The following is an 18,001-nucleotide window of genomic DNA, read 5'->3' on the forward strand; positions in this document are numbered from 1 at the left end:
CCGTTGATAGCCAAGGTTACCCCCCGCGCTATCTGCGTGTTTCCAGAGGGCCCCCGAGAGCCGAAGCCGTCTTTTGTTTGCCTGGAACAGAATCACAGCGACTGCGCTTTGAGTTTGCTTTGAAGTCTTTTTTTTTATCTATCTCTTGGCAGGTGCTAGCCCTAGTGCTAGCACTAGCGCCGTGCTATTGCTACGCCCACACCTCTCCCCCCAGCCCTACCGCTATAACACTGGCTCACGCAGCGCAGCCCCCTCGCTCGATATTTTATTATTAGCGTTCTTTACATAATGAGATTATCATTTAACACTGCCTTCTCGACCTCACACAGTTTTACACAGCGATTCACCTGGGGGTTTTCTTGGTTCTTAAAGTGAGCTGGGTTGTTGAACCGAGTGTGAAGACTGAACAAAGATGGCAGATTGGTGAATAAGTGCGAAAAATCATTGATTGTTATTTGCAAGAGCATTTGAAAGAGCAAAGGGGGCCCACCAACGGACCCAGAACTGTGGTTTGTTACTCAACCATTCCGTGGTACCCCCAGCACCAGTTCATGTTTTGAATCTACAAATACGACAGCTACCTCTGAGTGTGTGTGTGTGTGTGTGTGTGTGTGTGTGTGTGTGTGTGTGTGTGTGTGTGTGTGTGTGTGTGTGTGTGTGTGTGTGTGTGTGTGTGTGTGTGTGTGTGTGTGTGTGTGCGTCTGAAGCTGTGGAGGAGGTATCCGGAGAATGGCTGATTTTGGCTTTCACCCCCGAGGTTCTCTGAAGTTTGTGCTTCGACAACAAGAGGCCCCTCCGTCCCACCGGAGAACATCCGCACGCATCAACCAGCTCCCACTCCTCCACCACCTCCCATGCCGCACATTTCTGGGCAACGGAACATAAATACCTCCCGGCTTCACACAAACGGGCATATTTGCTGCAGTTTATCGGCTTTTGGGCAGAGCAACCTTCAATTCCTCCGGTTTTTGCGTGGCATAAACAAAGAGGGCCTCTTTAAAATACAAGACACCGGTTGGCCTCCCAGCACAGATAGCGGTCTCGCCGCCTCTGTTTTTGCCATCTTCTCGCCACTAATAACTGCTAGTTTACTGGCACATTCCTCGTATACATGTGCCGAGTGGCGTCGTAACCGGATCGGCAATAAAGAGAAGTAAGTAGTGGTCTAAAGTGGCTCCTCTGAACACTGGCCGTGTCTTCTATAGAAGTACTACTTTTAATTTTTATCATTCCTTCGCCTCTTCCTCACCTTTTTAACCTCTGTTTTTGTAGCCTTCCTTTTTTTTACGGGCCCTAAATCCGCGCATGGGGAATATAGGGATCTGGAGTCCTTTGAAATGAGAGGGGGGGAGAAAGGAGCTGGCCAATTAGGATTAAGAGGAGTGGATGATGAGGGTGCAGGCAACCCTCAGCAGAGAGAGACACACTGGAGGGCAGAGGGGAGGATTACAGGAGCCGACTCCCACCTCCCTCCCTCTCGCCCTCCCCCCCCCCCCCCCCATGGCTCCCCATCTCCCCGGCCTTGGCGAGGCGTCGGAAGGGAGAGGACGTATTCTCAGGCAGGGGTGACCCGTCGCTGCTCTCCGGCATTCATGTGTGTAATGAAGGCCTGTGTCTGAATAATCCCATTAGGTGCACAGATTAAAACCTGAGCTGATATTTGAGAAGCTGCCCGGCTCTCTCTTTCTTTCTCTCTGTTTCTCTGTTTCTCTCTCTCTTCTCCGTCTCTCTCTCTCTCTCTCTCTCTCTCTCTCTCTCTCTCTCTCTCTCTCTCTCTCTCTCTCTCTCTGTCTCTGTCTTTGTCTCTCTCTCGCTCTCTCTCTCTCGCTCTCTCTCTCTCTCTCTCTCTCTCGCTCTCTCTCTCTCTCTCTCTCTCTCTCTCTCTCTCTCTCTCTCTCTCTCTCTCTCTCCTCCACCAACGCAGGCGAGGGTTTGGGGGGGAGAATGACGGAGGACAATATTTGGGTGGCAGTGCTGTATGTGGCGCGCTGTAGCGCTAGTGTGATCATCACAAGCGAGAGAGGAAGAAGGCTTTCTGCCGTTCCTGTAGTCTCCTCGCCCCCCTCCAGGCGAGGGAACAATTGGCTTCCTCTGCCTGGATCGGCAGCGTCTAAAACATTCATCAGCTGAAGAATGCCGCTAATTGCATGTAATGAAACGAGTCAACAATTAAACGCAATGATTTGAAAATCGTTCCCCCCCCCCCCCCCCCCCCCCACCGCTCATGTGGGAAATGTGACTTCCTTTTGTGTTGAACGACGGCGATATCATAATTGCTTGTTAGACTTTTGAAATTTGGTGTTAATTAAACTGCCACACTTTTGTTGGGATGTAATTGATGTCAGATCGAGTCAAAACTCTTATCGCTGGGTTGGTTTTTGTGGCCTGATTCAAGTTGTTGTTATTAAATAATATATATTTGGCCTTTTCATGTTATAACAACACAGACAGAGTATGTTTGCCTCTTCTTGTGATGTCTGGCAAGATTTTGTATTTTAAAAGAACAAAAACTGGACGGACCATTGTGAGAGTTGAGCTGTGATTCAGACATCCAGATGTTTTAGTGGTGATATTGATACGTTCATATTAGCTGTGGGCTATATTTAAGATAGAAAGGGATCCCTCCATGTTTTTCTCTGCTGACGATTCATGTTTATTACTTAGGGCCTACATGCATCCATGTGAAATCGTGTGGCTTTTCTCTGTCAGTTTCAAGTGTTAGTTTTCAAGGTTATTGTGACATTGATTAAAAGAGAAACAGTCAGTAATAGCAATAAAAGCATTTTGTATGCCATGCCTCCTCAACACTGAAAACACGTAATAAAACGGTGCAGACAAGCCAATAGAAATAAGAATAACCTTTTATAACAAAAACATAAAAAACAATCATAAAACTCTAAATGGATGCCTGTAAATCGAAGACCTTCGCATTGGCACCATGTTTTTTTCGGATTCAGCCTTTGTTGTGTTATTTTGATGGTATGCCGATAAAGATCTCCTGAACAACCTTGAATAATGTAGAACATAATCTTGAGATGTCCCTGGGGAGGCGGATTGGTTCCTCTGTTCTATGTAACATATTGGTTAATGTCGCTGTGGTTTCCTACGCTCTGGAGCAACCACAGATTTCCCACAGGAGCTGTACGTCGTTTTATTAGCCGATCCCCCGTTTATGGCGTTCATTTGTATCTTCACTTCATAATCGTGTTTGTTCTACTTGGAACTTAGGAGATGAATCGACTATTATCTGTCAATATTTTTACGCTTTGTAATCTTTCCTGTCTTTCCTTTGTTCGATTGTACACAGCAAATATCTCAGGAGATGTTTGAATCTATTTTAATTAAACTCGGCCCAACCTAGTGGTGAAAGTTGAAGGAATACTGTTATATGTGGCTATAGGAGATATTTAAGTAGCAAAGGCTTTTTATCAAAAAAATATTGTTTGTTTTGGAAGAGATTTGAAAAAGCGGTGCCCCGGAACTACGGTTTACAGATTAATATGAATGGGATTTGAAACAAATACATAAAACGCCCTACGTAGAGGTAGGATATGGTCATTGTGTCAACGCCTCTAGCTGTGGGCTGCCTTCATACGCAGATTGTGAAGCGTTTGTCTGTGTCTCCTGCAAAAGTAGCACAGTCTCTCTCTCTGTCTCTCTGTCTCTCTCTCTCTCTCTCTCTCTCTCTCTCTCTCTCTCTCTCTCTCTCTCTCTCTCTCTCTCTCTCTCTCTCTCTCTCTCTCTCTCTCTCTCTCTCTCTCTCTCTCTCCCCCTCTTCCGTTATTCCGTTCCTCTCCTCCCACGGCGTTTGTCTCTTCCCTCTCCTCTTGGTAAACACTTGGCAGTGTTTTTGCCTTGGAAGGGGATGCACGTCTCTCTTCTCTGCAGGCTTTCGCCCGGGCCTATCTCTGCCGTGCTTTCATCTGCCTCTCAGATAATAACACTCCCGGTGTTTAGGGTTTGCCGCAGCCCCTGTGTATTCAAAGCCTCAGAGTTAAGCTTGCTATTAAAGGCGACACATTTCTCTAAGCCTCATCATAATGTAAGAGCAGTTGCGTTTCCCAGTGGCGAGCCCTTGTTTATTGCTGGCGAGGGGCTCTGGCAGCTCTGCAGCGCCGCGAGGTGAATGCTGAAGGCCCGGCCCCAGATGTGGCGGCGTTAACGGGAAGCGGGACAATATATTGTTCTGTGTTTCGCTGGAGGAGGATTTGCGAAGGCAGAGATGCCAGCCCCTCTGTCTCTGAGCTGCGGAGGCTGGCTAGGTTCATCGCGTTTGTCTTTGATGGCGATGTCGTTAGTCTTTGCCCCGGCCTGGTCCACTCCACTGGAAAAAATCATATTTGACTTGTTTGATACTTTGCTCTTCTCTCAACCATCTCCGTTTGTTCTGTTCTTTGCTCTGGCTGGCTGGCCAAACATCCTTCATATGTATCTGCAATGTGTTTCCCATCATGGCATGCTCTTTTAATCTGCTTGGCTGCTGCTAATCATCGCTGGCAAAAAAAAGTTTTCTGTTTTTTATAATAATCTCCGCTAAATCAAATACAGTAGGGGCATTATTGGGTTTCAAGAGATGCTACGCTACGATGCTATACTCCGTATCATCTCATAACAAACTGTTTTAATACATGGATGTCTAGAGAGAAACTGTGTGGAAACTATCTCGTAACCACCAGACTGGAATGAGGGCCACTTTTAACCACCCACCCACGGCATAACGCCGGTTTATTTTCCTTTTTGGCCTTCAAACGGAGGGTTAGGGTGCATGATGTAAAGCCTAACTTCTCTTTAATCAAACGCGACATCCCCCTTTGTGACGTGCTGTTCCTAGACCGAGACCTAGGCCTCCTCTGTGTTCCATTCTCTTTCATCTTCCGAGCGCGCATGTTGTCCATCTTGTACCGTGCCTCTCTCGGAACCGGCCGGGGTCTGCTACTGGTCAGGAGAGGGTGGGCCGCTTGGGTCGCTGGGCGTCGCCGTGTTGGGCGGGGGGGGGGGGGGGGCTGCAGGGCTGTGCCTCGGTGGCTGGGGTGGGAGGGTGTCTCCTTCTTCCTTCCTGTTGCGTCTCCTTCCCCCAACCCCCTGTTCCCAAATCCATCTTTCACACTAATCACAGCACCTCCTCCTACAACTGCTCACTGCGCCTCCTCCCAAACGCGGTGTGTGCAGTTGGAGGGAGACGCGGGGGACACACGCCCAGCTACCACCTCCTCCTCCTCTACCTGCGCCTTCCTTCAACCAGCGCACCGACACACTGCACCTCATCCACCCGCACACAACGCCTCCTTCTTCCACCAGCGCACCCACACACTGCACCTCCTCCTCCTCCTCCTCGTACCCGCGCACGCACTGCACCTTCGCCTCCTCCTCCCTGTGCCTGCCCACTGCACCTCCTCCTCCTCCTCCTCCTCCTCGTACTCGCTCACCGCACCTCCTTCTCCTTGTCCCTGCTCACTGCACCTCCTTCTCCTTGTACTCGCTCACCGCACCTCCTTCTCCTTGTCCCTGCTTACTGCACCTCCTTTTTCCTTGTACTCGCTCACTGCACCTCCTTCCCCTTGCCCTTGTACCTACTCACTGCACCTCCCTCCCACCAGAGCACTGACACACTCCCTTCCATTTGTCTTTTCCCACCCAGAATTCCCTAGCATCCCGACCACTCGGAGCACCAATATCGAAGCCGAGCCGCACAAAACCGGCCTGGTGATTGGGAGCGTGGCGGGGGGCTTGGCCCTGCTGGTCCTGCTCGCCGTCCTGCTCTTCGTGTACCTGCGCCACCGCCAGCGCATCTTCAAGGGCGACTACAACACCAAGAAGCACGTGTTCGGCAACGGCTACAGCAAGGCCGGCGGCGTGCCCGCGCACCCGCCCCTGCCCAAGAACCTGCAGTACACCGAGGACTCGGACGACGAGAAGAAGCCGGCGCAGGTCATCGGCCAGGGGGGCTTCGAGGGGCGCGAGCGCGACTTTGACGGCGAGACGGAGGACCTGAAGAGGCCCTACTTCACGGTGGACGAGGGCGAGAGCCGGGACTACGACGAGCGGACGCTGGCCTTCCAGTACGACGCCGAGGCGGAGATCGCCGACGACATGATCTCCCAGACCGACGGCTCCGTCATTTCTAAGAAGGAGTGGTACGTGTAGTGGCCGGCGTCGGACGGGGTGGCGTGGACGGGGTGCGGGGGAGGGGGGCGGCAGCGTGCGCCAGACCAACCCTTCAGACCAGTCCTCCTGCCTCCGGCTGTCCTCACCTGCAACCCTCTCCACCCACACCCCTCCTCAACCCCCTCCACCCTCACCCTTGCACCGTCACACCTCCACTTTCTCCCCCCCCCCCCCCATCCCCCTGTCCTCCTCCCTCTGTAAATTTGCCCAGTCACTCATTGGCTCTGAAAGCCTCCCCCCCCCAAACTCCTTAACCTCTCCCAGCAGCATCATATACCCCCCCCCCCCCCCGCGCATCTCACCTGATGTCCATGAAAAAAAAAAAAGGTCAAACAAAATAATAGCAACGTGTCAATCTTCAAAGTGCTAGCACCATCGCCTCGACCACGCAGCATCTCGGTGTCCTGAATTTTTCTGTGAATGAGAGCAAAGAATACAAAGACAAGGTACGTACTGTGATTGGTTCGAGAGCGCCAATCACCATTGACTTTGAAATGGTGAGGGAGGTGACTGTTTTATTAATACTGGTGTATTATTATTATTTTGTGTGTATTTTTCATGTTATAAATGTATTAAATGTATAAAAAAAAAGTGACTGTGGGAAAGGGGTGTATCGGAGTGTGTTTGTGAAAAGTCCTACACTGGATGTAAGAATCTTGTTTTTCATATTGTGTTTTGGAATATCATTGTCATTTCTTTTTTTCATGGTTGTTTTTCTAAGGCTTCTTTTTGGTATGATTTCAAAAGTGAAAACAGAATTGTGATGAAATGTCTCACAAATTTACTGTTGGAGGTATTCACTCAAATGCTTCAGAGAGAGAGAGAGAGAAAGAAAAAAGGACAAATGGTCTAAAATACTTCAAGATCCTTCTGCTCTTGGCCGGATTACAGGGAACACAATGCTTAGAGGGGGTGTCAGTATCATTTGCAGTGATAGCGCCAACCGTGTCTGCTCATTTTGACATCAGCCAGGCCCGTTGCATGCTACGCACGTCTTGTCACCACCTTCAACGCCCGGCACAAAGGGGTACAAAGGGGGCCCGCACTTAAGTCCAGGTATCGTCGTTCACTTTGTAAGTTATAGCAGAAACTCCAGGCTTTTTTGGTGCCCAGCAAAACAAATGCCACTGATACCACCTTTGCATTGTGTTCCAATGCCGACACACCGGCCTAAGTAGGCCCCCGCTGGGCTCCCAAGTCCCTCGCTCAATAGTTCCGTCTCCTTCCCCCTGACAGATTTTATTTCTTTGTTTTAACAGAAATGTCGCGAGCACAATAGCGGTGGTGGTGGTGGTGGTAGGAGGGGCGGAGGGTACTTTGTCTCAAACGTTTTGAATTTGGTGACCGAGTTAGATGAGATGGATTTTCGTTGAGGTCCAGGGACGTTGGACTAAATGTGCCTGTACAAATAGAACTGTACAATTGACCACTGTAATGAAATGTTTTGGGGTTTTGTTTGGGGGTGACGTTTGTCATAACGATGTGGATTTACTCGTAGTTCTTTTATTTTGATTACTTTAGCAAATGGATGTAGACACAATGTGGTAGGGATTCCCCGTAATCATCTTGATGGTGGCCCGTTGCACACGTCAACCGCATCATCTATTAGGTATCCTCTGTCCATGCTGTGGACATACAGAGAATGTCCTCTCGTAAATTATTTTGTTTTTTTATACACACCGAGCAAACATTTATAAATGTATAGGGAACTTAAAACAAATAATTCAAACATTAGCCATTCTGTAACACATTATGACTACATTATGGCCGAAAGACTGAAACATTGATATTTTATTTTTTTTGGCCTCTGGTAAATGAGAATACATAAAAAATATATATTATCTGAGATGCAAAAACTACAAAGGAATGAATGCAACGCAAACACAAAATGACATAACCAACCTATGGAAATACGAGAGACCTGCAACAGGAGAGACCAATCCGTGGCGTTAGTATCTTACTAGCTCTGAACAACTTAAATAACTCATCAATTATTTTATGCATAATTTTGTGTGGGAAGAATGTCGCTTTAATTGTTTGATTTTTTTTTACTTCATTACCAGCTAAAAAAAAAATAATAATTGCAGGTTTAATATTCTCTGTTATGTGTGCAGGAAATGTGCAGCGGTCAAGCATTCTGCAGTTCATAATAAAGTATGTGTTTAGAAAAAAAAATACACATATCTGTCAGAGCAGATAGCCTTCAGCTTGCTAAGGTCAATGTTTTCCAAATCCTTCAGGCGTGTCTATAGTATCTCCCCTGATCATGAACTCCACGGGCTTCGAAACACTGCGAACGTACGTTCAACTCACTGAACAAACATCCCCAAAAATGTTATTGCGAGCGAAACGGAAGCATCGTATTTCCCCTCAAATCTTTTCCTAAATTTGTCAGCCGTATTACTTTCGTAGGTGTCCTGTGGTTCTGCTGGTGTACTGTGGGTGAGCTACTACAGTAGTTCTAGAAAGGTACAGTCACATGGGATTTAGGTTTACTCCAGATGACTGGACAGCCAATAGGCAGTATCGCAGGTGTTTCGCTAAATATGAACTAATATCTTTTAGTTTGATGTCGTTAGCTTTTGATAACTGATATGCAGTTTCTTTTTTATATTTAGTACCACACCTTAGCGTAGATTAACATGGAAAATTAAAGAAAGTTTATCCTTGCATTCAGTGATTCAGTGCCTATTAAAGAGTTTAGAGAGTCTATTCAAGAGAGTCCACATTGTTTGGACACTAGCCGAACAGCTTATTCATGTCATGCAAATTTAAAATATAAAATATGATAAATTGCAGTTTGTTATTTTTAATCCGTTACGTTTTTCTGAAATAAAATTATGGGTGGTTTTAGATAGAATATCCATGAAGGGGAATATTGCTAATAACATTTCAATCATGATGCTAATATCTGTCTGTACTCAATACTGGGAAAACTAATGAAATTATGTGTCGGTATAAACCTGTAAAAGATACCTGAGGGGTCCCAGCAATTTTTTTCTGTTCAAAATGGAACACTTGAAATCCTTACAGGAGGTAAAAAATAAATAAAAAAAGCCACACATTGTTGACTTTCGAAAGCACAACTAGACAAGCTGTTTGGACATATGGTTTAATAATCACAAAGGCAATGTTGGAACAGGCCGAGAAACAAAGATCAATCCTGCTCCTTGTCAAGCACAAATCAATACTTGCTTTCATTTAAGTTAACCTTATTAAGTTGTTTACTCTTTCTTTTATTTTTCTCCTATTTCCATTATGAAACAACTGCCACAAATTTTTTCTGGACAATTTCAAAGAGTGAAAAGACTTGGTGGTTCTTGTGTTTTATTTTATTTCGGTCTCCATTCTCTCTCTCTATACTAGCAGATGTAACCATTGTCTTAATGCTGTCGGGGTGATTTAATTTCAGATGATTTTTGTAAAAGCGAACTGTAACTTCATTCCATCCTGCTCACGCCAAGAGTTCACATTCCACTGTAAATAATGTACATACCGTTGAAATTATAGTGGGGATTTATTTAGGGAAGAATGCATAGGAACCGTGTTCATGTAAAATATTCCTGTTTGGACTGCAGATATAGCCCTGGTAACGATGGATAGACAAGAGGTCAATGTATAGCTCATGTCCAAAGTTTCGTCAAAGATGCCACTCTGTTTTTTTGATATATGCCACTCGCGTGTTTGTGGTCATTTAAAGGGGTGTTGCATAGATTTGTTGACTCGATGTTACGGCAGAAAGGAGAGACCTGTTTGCAGCCATGTGAATGTATATTTCCTGAGGGTGTTACAAGTTTGAGAAAAAAAATCATGTTCAATTGTGATGACCCAGTGAAGTAAACTGTATTTGTTTTTGAGCATTAAATGATTTCAATAGTCAACAATGTTCCCTCGCTACTCACTGATTGGTTAGATGAGTGTGGTGCTGAATTCTGATTGGTTCCCTTGTTAACACATAGTCCTTTTTGTTTGCTGATCAACCCATACTTTTTAATAAACAAATGAAAACATATACCTATACACTACCATTATTATTTATACACATTCTCTACATCCCAAATGTTCAATATGTGTAGAATCAAACATATGAGAACATAGTCAAACAAGCAGCAAAAGCTTCTCAACAACTCAATATTTATGGCTGTGCAGGCAGGATGGTTTAGCCCGCCTGAGTAGTAGCTATGGGGCTCAACAACCTGCCAAAAGGTTCCCGGTTTGATCCTTCATGTCCACAAGCTGCACTAAGCCCAATCTGCTCCTTAATGACAGGTACCTTAAATCACAGCTAGGCGACTCATTATGGATAAAAGTGTCAAAGAATGAAAAAGTAATCGTAAATATCCTCTCAGATAAATAGATTTATTGTGTGTGCCGGATGTTGCTGGAGATTGGAAGCCCTCTTCAGCTGCTTCTGAAAGCTCCACCACCTGCTCCTGGTGCACATGTTAAACTCGAATCTATTAAAACTTTAAAGCAGCACACTCAGCCAGTGAATGAATGAATCAACTCTACACATGAATATTAAGTCATTCAGCAGAAGCTTTGATCCACAGTGACTTATGGGGAAGTCTGATGCATGTCTTTGAGGAGCAGGTAGGGGCATCTTTACTCAAGGATGCCTACAGGGTAGGCTGTGGAAAAGGGGGATCAGTCCCATTCAAACCCCCGTAGCCATTAGACTATCCTACCCCATTTGGCCCGAAACCTTAGCCTCAACCTCGTTCACCTTCCCGCCACAACCTACATAATTCCTGTGCTAAGGATTAACTAAACCTTCAGCTTCATCCTTTGTATAAAAATGTAAAAAGGCTGCCTATGGCGAGCGGCCAACGCCGGGGTAAACACAAGGAGGGTATGAAGGACGTCTCATTACCGCAGCAGTGGGGCCAGGGGCCAGAGGGACGGGGCCGGAGATGGAAACAGGGGCCCTAACCCAGACGTCCCCGCATCAGTCCGCTGGGCCCCCCAGAGCAGACATCTTAACCACGATCCCTTAGGCCGGGGCCCGGGGCCTGCAGCTGTTGGCTGTGCCTCCGCTGAATGGGCCCCTCTGTTGCTGTAAAGGGCCTTTGATGGAGTGTAGAGTTTTAACATGCAAGGCTTGGCGGACCCAGAGCGGTCGTCTGCCCCTCATTCCGAGGAGGAGGCAGAGGAGACGGACCACACAGGCTGAGATGTGGTGTAGCGTGGTGGGTAAGACATAGGTCCGCCCTCCCACAAACATAGGAACGGCAGATACTGATGGTGCTGTGTACATGCATGCATGTGTAAATAGATGCATAGATGCACAAATACATTCTTTCATATGTATATGCTTGTGTGCATGGATGCAAATGGTCATACACACATGCATACCCAAACATACACACTCACGCAAACATAAAATATATTGGTACTAGGTTTCCTTTAGAGAAATGGATGATGTTGATGAATAAATACACTTATAATCAAAGGTACAATGATACAATACTAATACTGTGGCAGTACTGAAGAAGGCCTTTGTTGATGTTGAAGATGACGACGGCTATAGAACGACATTAATGTAATGTAACATCAGGTTAAGTCATCAATATCCTCCCTCGTCACCTCTCTCCAGCACCGCAAACATAATTGTATCACTATAATATCATAATTCAACCACTCAACCAAGCCAGTGGTTGCCAAGAATAAAATGTGAATAACGTTACCAATGTGGAGAAAACAGGATTGGTAAATTGTGAATATTGAAAAGGATTTTAACAAACCATTAACTCCAATTATCACCAAAACGCCATGTCGCAGTCGGGTAACATGAGTGTTGCGATATGAAAGCTACACCGTGTGAACTGAACTCTTAAACATTGTGGGTGTGCGCTTGGCGCAGGTGCCAGTACAAAACATGACCCGTGAGTCTGTTTTAAGTTTTTTACCATCACTTGCGAGCATGGGTTTGAATTCTTGATCGGATTCTACACTCTGTTTTGAACGAGTGCAGTCCAAAAAGTACACTTTAAACTAGTACTTGCTGAAAGAGCTATTGTATTCTCTGTTCTGACCAAGGTCTCATTGACCCACAGCTTGCCCTTTAATGGTATTTTACAAGCATGAGAAAAACCCATACGTTGTTATCGTGTCTAGCAGTAAACTTGGTACGTGGTGCAGGCTAGGAGCCTCGGAGCCTAGGAAAGACTTATCTATCTGCTTTGTTTGTAAAGCAGATGGATACGTTTGTTTGTCACTTTGGCTAACAGCATCTCCTAAATGACTACACTTAAATGTGTCTTAAGCTTCTCCTCTTTTTACACTCTACAGTACTAAAGTCTTCTTTGTAATACAGCACTAGTAGTTACCACACAACTAATCAAAGGATTCAAAGGCGTCATATCAAACTGATTTCTTATTGCAGTTTGATATTGTGAGTGGTGGTTAAACAAAAACCTTATTTTTCTTAAACGTGATAATATGATTCTCACATAGTAATCTGTCATGTTGTCACTGCTACTAAAATAAGACTGTCATTTAGAGTAACCAGGAGTAAAATCATATGTTTTTTCTGTTCCAGCCTGCTCTAGCAATTTGCATACAATTTGGATACTTCAAAATAAAAAGTAGTCACAAGACTCACATTAACTAATAATAAAGCCTGTAAATGTGTTTTTGTTAGAAGGCAGTGACACCAAATCGTGGTTTTGATTGAATGTCCACATCGTTTTTTTCGAGTGGTTAGCGTTGAAGGGCGTGTATTTTTTCAGATACATAATCCCAGGCTGCCAACACTGCTTTGGTTCTGCTATTGTAAATAATTTAATGAGATTACAGATCAACCAGAAAAGTATTATGCTAATACACAACACAACATATGATCTCTCAATGTGGATCACACCCCGAGTTCAAATAGGAAGTCATGGAGTTAGCTAGATGGTTAGTAAACCAAGATATTGGATGGTTAGCTACAAACATAGCAGGCTGGCTGGTTCTAGTAGGGTTGCTATCTATTGAGCTGGCAGGAACGATATCAACTGTGCTACGTGGTTAGCCACCAACATAGCTTGCTGATTAGATACCAACTGACCTAGATGGTTAACCACCAACATATCGTCTCTGGTGTATTCCACAGTGCTATTTCTGTTGCCTTTTCTGTTTCCTAACTGCCTGTCTTTGCCAAAACCAAAATATTGAACAAAAATAATCATTAAATGTTTTATGGATTGCAAACAGAAAAGAGACCATATAATACAGTCAACAGAAACACTCAATCATTTTATCCCTCTACATGAAGCAGGACTATTATTATGTTATTCTGCAGAATTCAAATAAATGTACTGTATTCATTCAGGACCACCGTGGTTATGTAGGGGTGAGACATAAAGTGGTAAGAAATACTTGTGATAATACAGCACCGGAAAATCACTCGATATAATTACTATGCTTACAGTTTCTTACTGGCATTAGATTAATTTCACTGTTTGAAAATGGTACATTGGTATGTTTAGTTCCGTACAGCTTTTGTGCCATTTTGTTTTGTGGTTGAGTTCCAGCCAAACTCAATTTCACTTCAATAAAATGCTAAACATTACTGTGAAATGCCAATTATTAGGATTAACCCGAAGATGATCTGAAGAAAATTAGCTATGGTTATTATTCAGCAGATGACAGGACTTACAAACAAACCCCTCTTGAGGAATGGGTGGCTACTGGACACACAAACACACACACACACACACTCACACACACACACACACACACACACACACACACACACACACACACACACACACACACACACACACACACACACACACATGCCACACACACACACATACACACACACACACACACACACACACACAGGCATGCTCAGCATGCCGTGTACACTCCTGGTATCCAGCTGTGTGTTTGAGTTCTCCAATTAAAGCCAGCCCGTACTGGAGCAACTGAAGAGGAACTAACCCTCTGGTGGACAAAATGCTGACGGCACCTCCTTCTCTTAAGTCCTGCTGGGACTTCCTAGTCCCCTCCACCATTTAGGCATACTAGGGCCTGGAAGCTCTGTCTTTCTATGTGTGCGTGTGCGTGTGTGTGTGTGTGTGTGTGTGTGTGTGTGTGTGTGTGTGTGTGTGTGTGTGTGTGTGTGTGTGTGTGTGTGTGTGTGTGTGTGTGTGTGTGTGTGTGTGTGTGTGTGTGTGTGTGTGTGTGTGTGTGTGTGTGCGTGCGTGCGTGCGTGCGTGCGTGCGTGCGTGCGTGCGTGCGTGCGTGTGTGCGTGTGTGAAGGTTTGTGAAGGTGTGTGTGTGTGTGTGTGTCTGATGGTTTGGGTAGGTGTGTTTTTGTATGTGTGAAGGTGTTGGTATGTGTGTGTCTTCAAAAACAGATGGAGTGTGAGTTTGCATATTCTTTGTGCTATTGTGTACCCGACTAGGACTTTGCCCCCGCAAAGGTGTGTCTTTCTGTTGTGTGTGTGTGTGTGTGTGTGTGTGTGTGTGTGTGTGTGTGTGTGTGTGTGTGTGTGTGTGTGTGTGTGTGTGTGTGTGTGTGTGTGTGTGTGTGTGTACGTGTGTTTCCAGGAAGAGATGGAGATAGGATGAGTTTGCATACTTTGTGTGCTTTTGTATACCTGTCCTTTGGTTCTCTGTGAGGGTTAGCGGCCATACATTTGCAATCTCTCCCAGAGGTTTCACATATAGTGGATTTCTCCTTCAGAAAATAGGACACTGGGAAGTGTGTTGGTCAGAAATTGTATATGGTATAACTATAATAATAGCAATCAAACAAAAAAGGACCACTCCTATAGAACTATAAAGGTAGCCAAAGTGGTAGTGGTAATAGTATTCGTAATAGAAGAGAACTAATGATCATTTCAGAAGATTTTTTTATTTTTTTTATTTATACAAATATTATTTATAATGAACTTCGACAATAATAATTATAATATTTGATATTAATAGCATTACAAAATATCTTGAATCGAATGAATCGCATTCGTAATTATGTAGATTAGCTCCTCTGTGGTGATGTAACAGTAGGCCTATAACAAGAATAATTAATAAAGTTTAATCAAACTAAATTGTAAACATCCTCTGTGTTTACAGAGGATGTTAAAAGGCCGTCTGTTATGAAATCCAAACAAACAAACAAATAAAACCAGATAACATTACCGGTGGATCCAACATGGAGGGAGATTCACAGGAGTGGCGAAAGGCTTTCGGAGCCTACAGGGATGGAAATAGGGAAAAGTATTTCCATCCATTTTGGCCCCCAAATCCTATCCTACTCCTGTGCTAATCTGATTCTGGAGCCAACATGGACCTCCCGCCTGTGATAGATGTGCTTTAAATGAGTAACACCAGCGAGTGTGCCTCCCCTCCCCCTCCGTCTCTCTTTCCCTCCATTTTATCAGACCACATTAATGTCAACGCCAGTCTGCATTTGCAGTAACTAAGCCAGAGGAGACATCCTATCAGTACATGTCTCTCTCTCGCCCTCTCTCCCCATGCAAGGCCAATGACCCTCTGTCAACCCCCGTTCACTTCAGTATCCCTTGTTTTGTTCCAGCTCCTGTGTACAGTAAAGCATCTCCCCATGGATCGACACCAAACAAATCCTTTTTTTGTGTTTTACCGTTTTATGGAATGTTTGCTGTTGCCTGTGTGTTGTTTTTTACATCTTGTTTGGTAACTTGAGCACCTCCTAGGTCAAATATCAGCAGGACTATGCGAGGTGTATCCTTACATACAGGAAAGCGCTGCAGCAATTGGTCGAATAATTGGTAAGATGTTTGACAGAAAATGTACAGCATCTCAGTTTGATAATGATGAATCGTTAGAGACATTAATGAAATACATATGCAAAGCATTTGCAGCTTTATAGTGCAGAAATAAAAATATTGGGTTCATGGATGAATCAAACATAAGAAGATAGGAAAATAGTAATAATAATAATTATTATATTAATATTTCTGGAAGCTTGTGATGGGCATTTGCCATTAGCTGCGATGTTGTAGACCAATTGATTGATCTGCCAATAAAAAAACGCATTGACGCACTGAGGTTGTAGACAGCAGAGCTTTTTGCCCCTCTTTCTCTGTCTCTACAGGCCGGTAATAAGATACAAAGATAAGATGGCGCATGAAAGCTGTTACACAGTTCAGAGAGAGAGAGAGAGAGAGAGAGAGAGAGAGAGAGAGAGAGAGAGAGAGAGAGAGAGAGCGAGAGCGAGAGAGAGAGAGAGAGAGAGAGAGAGAGAGACATACAGAGAGAGAGAGAGAGAGAGAGAAAGAGAGAGAGAGAGAGAGAGAGAGAGAGAGAGAGAGAGAGAGACATACAGAGAGAGACATACAGAGAGAAGCACAAATTGGCTGTGACTAGCGGAACTTGTTATCAATAAAAAGGAACAGCTTGTGTTGAGATGTTACTGCCAGATGAGAAGTTTTCGCATCTTAACTGTACAGTTTAGTTATTTATACATCAACTATTTCTATAGAAAAGTGCCAAAAGGGCTTATTTTAAAGCACAGTGAGGTGGTGACGGGTTGAAACATCACAAGGGATAAGAGAAGGTACTTTGGCTGATTTCTTCACTGAGCAAAGTGTTGAGATACAATTAAAGCAGTGCTGAGTTAAAATTAAACACAGGTGTGGGCATGCAATGAGAAAGAAAGGCTTTTTAAACTTGTTTGTGGCTTGTTCTTACATTCTTCTTTTATATGATTCGCTTATTCAACATGCATACCGAGGAAAAAAAACAAATACTTTGGTTTATGACTTATTTTACATCCAAATCTAATCCTAACAACAGAATATTGTGTCTGTCATTGCTAGCCGTCATAGAGCAATAATTTGGGGACATAATTCCCCTCCTTAAACACAAATCCTGCTTTGGGCTGGTATATAGCTAGATAACTCAAGAAACAGTACAACAGAATTTAAATAATTACAAGTCAAGAGCTATAAATGTAGACATGAGACGAAGAATGCAGAAATCTAAAATAAGCAGTTTCAGGACTAATTGGATAGAAATAATGACAAACTAAGAAGGGAAAATCGGTGTGCTCGCTAAGGCAGAAAGGCATTCTCCTGGCTGTGACTCTGTCACTGTTCTCTTTCTTTTATGGCAGAGAGACAGTTGGGAAAAGCAGTCTCTCCTAGTTTTACACAGAGGTTACCTTTTGGAACTGGTTTATTTATTGTCCCCTAGTACTTTTGATGACTAAATCATTGTTTGTCGAGTGATCCACACTTGGCAAGTGTATCAATTGTTTTTGCTTTGCACACATATTCAATTGTTTGGTTTTCCCATTTTCCCAAATGTTTGGTTTGGATTAAATGCTGCCAAATTGTCCATTAATTGAGTTTATGTTCCAATCCTTTTATATGAGAGGTATTTGTGCCAAGATGGATGCAATTAGAAATGCAGAGAGAAAGGCTGTCATGGTATATTCCGTAGGAGTAAAAAGTTAATGAGGGAACTGTGAGAAAGTTCATTGAAAATCCTCCATTACCTTTTATGAATCCATAACGTCGTGAGCAATGTTTACTGGAATGATTAGTCTGGTAATTATACGACTCAATCAAAGGTTTACGAACAGGAACAAATAAATCGGTAAAAAACGTTAAAAAGCCTTTAACACGGAAGTCATCATACATGATTCAATGTGTCTGGCGGGTAGGATAGTGTGGTAGCTGGGGTGTGTGACTCCCTGCCTGTAGTTCTGGGTTCGATCCCAAATGTCCTCATGTCTCTCTACCAATCATGGAAATCCTGGTGATATATATATATATATATATATATATATATATATATATATATATATATATAACCATGTTGGCAGGTAATTTAATTTCAGGTTTTCTTTCTTATGTGA

The 18,001-nt window shown here is 44.0% G+C and overlaps 1 protein-coding gene across 5 annotated transcripts in view; it reads left to right on the top strand.

Moving 5' to 3' along the window:
• The window catches only part of nectin1b (nectin cell adhesion molecule 1b), a 162,807-nt gene that overhangs the window by 77,056 nt on the left and 67,750 nt on the right, over positions 1 to 18,001 (top strand). Inside the window, exon 6 of one of the 5 annotated variants that reach the window (XM_030380378.1) lies at positions 5,639 to 10,177. The exons of the other annotated variants lie outside the window; for them this stretch is intronic. Within the exon in view, the coding sequence (XP_030236238.1) occupies positions 5,639 to 6,144 (506 nt within the window). The 3' untranslated portion in view covers positions 6,145 to 10,177. Of the gene's footprint in view, positions 1 to 5,638; positions 10,178 to 18,001 lie in introns of those variants that run through there. 5 annotated transcript variants of the gene reach the window in all.

Source organism: Gadus morhua, chromosome 16, assembly GCF_902167405.1.
Source record: "Gadus morhua chromosome 16, gadMor3.0, whole genome shotgun sequence".
NCBI classification, from domain to species: Eukaryota; Metazoa; Chordata; class Actinopteri; order Gadiformes; family Gadidae; genus Gadus; species Gadus morhua.